The following is a 1,895-nucleotide window of genomic DNA, read 5'->3' as shown; positions in this document are numbered from 1 at the left end:
AGATGCAGAAAAGAATGCAAAAGGAAAATTAAAATAATGCATTTAGCTACTTGTCTGTCTTTTGTTTGGTACAATTAAAATACTTTAACAGTTATTGAGTTACTATTCTTTGCCAGACAATGTGATGAAAACATTCCTTCCCTCATTTAATCCTCTCAACCCTATTAAAGTACTTTCCACAAATTCTAATTTATGCTTCCCATCACCTTTTATCCCCTCTATCCCTCTATCACCCACTCCCATCCCCCTCCACTCCCGCCATTGCTCAGCTTTTAGATGTGGAAACCAGGGCTTACAGTGGTCAAAGAACTTGCCCAAAGTCAAAGCCAGAAGCTAACTAAGCTTTTAACAGCTGCAGATAGGCCTGACAATGTGAGGGGAAAGCAGAAAGCACAGAGAGTTGGGGACATTGGTGGAGAGTAGGGGGAGACAGGCAAGTTCAGTTTTACACTTCTAAACTATTTGTTCCCACAGATCGTTGAAGAGCCTGGCTCTGTAAAACATTCTGCACACATAAGACTCTGCAAATCCTTCTAGCACCAGAAAATTCATATAAAATGAAGAGTCCCTACTATGAATATTCAAGAGTGTCCCAACATAGTGAAGGCAAATTGCATAATTATGTATCTAATTATTTACATCAAGCTATGCGTTTTATATGATAACCACGTAAGACACTAACTAGTACATTTGTAAGTTGAACTCTAATTTTAAACGGGGCTTGTACGTGATTATTTTTATGATGGTATCAAATTCCCCAAAATATTCTTTTGCTTTGATATCTACATCTCAAATTTATGGCTTCCTAGAATTATAAAATTTTACCTAGGTATTGCTGATGTACCTTGAATTTACTATATCAAACAATCTTTATGTTAGTACTTTAGTACTCATAAAAAAAGCTAAGCCTTAAAGTGAGACAAATATCTGTTAAACAGAATTGCTTTCTCTGCTGAAATCAATTAACTACATAAAATACACCTATCAAAGTAGGATGAAGAACATAATTCCATGTTTGAAGGTGACCCTAAAACTACAATTCAGATTTTTAAAAAGTATAACCTAAAAATTATTCAAGAACTCCAGGTGTATTTTCTAGAAATTAATTTCAATTATTTAATTCCTGTAGTGATATTTAATATAATATGCTTAATTAAATAAGAAAAATCTCCCTCTTGAACTTAGTGGGGAAACGTTCTCATTTAGCTTACAGGCTTTATTGAAGAGTGCTTTAAGAAAGGTGCAGTACACAAAACTAACTAAAATTAACTACTATTTTCTAGAGATGCAGGGGAGTCAACATATAAGGACATAAATTTACTTAAATTTAGCACCATTTATACACATTTAAAAAACCTGATGGTACCATTTTTTAAAAAAAAAAATAGCTTATTTTCTACGATCTAGTTTCATCCCTTTATATAGTGCAAAAACATATACCCCAGGAAAGAATAAGATTCCAAATGTGTCCACATGCAGAATAAAGAGGCTTAGCTATAGTACAGTTCCTTTTTAAAATGAAGACAATTCGAAGGAGGAGAAAACCCTGAGTTTGGTTAAGAAATTGAAGTAACCGTAGGAGAGAGTCACCAGCACGTTCTTGCAGAGGCCCAGCACGGGCGTGACGGTGCCCAGGTCGATGAGTAAGCCGAGCCTGACGAAAATGAAGGGGACGTCCTGGAGCAGGACGCCCAGGGCGCTCAGCAGCGGGCTCTGGGGCGTGAGCACAATGCGAAGGAGCGAGATGAAGCTGAACAGGTAGACCGGGTAGAGCCAGGCTGACCTGTACACGGCGTGGTGGCCGGCCACGCGCACCATCTCGATGGTGTCCGACCAGAGCACGAAGCTCCACAGGAAGATCTCCGCGCGGGCGTCCCGCTGGGACATGGCTCTCA

At 38.8% G+C, this 1,895-nt stretch overlaps 1 protein-coding gene across 1 annotated transcript in view; it reads right to left on the bottom strand.

Moving 5' to 3' along the window:
* Positions 1-1,185: 1,185 nt before the first annotated feature.
* Positions 1,186-1,895, bottom strand: part of LOC102773426 (transmembrane protein 236) — a gene marked incomplete at its 5' end in the record, with an annotated part of 4,944 nt that continues 4,234 nt past the window's right edge. Inside the window, one exon of the mRNA XM_006759935.2 lies at positions 1,186-1,891. Within this exon, the coding sequence (XP_006759998.2) occupies positions 1,513-1,891 (379 nt within the window). The remainder of the gene's footprint in view (positions 1,892-1,895) is intronic.

Source organism: Myotis davidii, unplaced genomic scaffold, assembly GCF_000327345.1.
Source record: "Myotis davidii unplaced genomic scaffold, ASM32734v1 scaffold376, whole genome shotgun sequence".
NCBI lineage: Eukaryota > Metazoa > Chordata > Mammalia > Chiroptera > Vespertilionidae > Myotis > Myotis davidii.
This window is presented reverse-complemented; position numbering and strand designations above follow the sequence as displayed.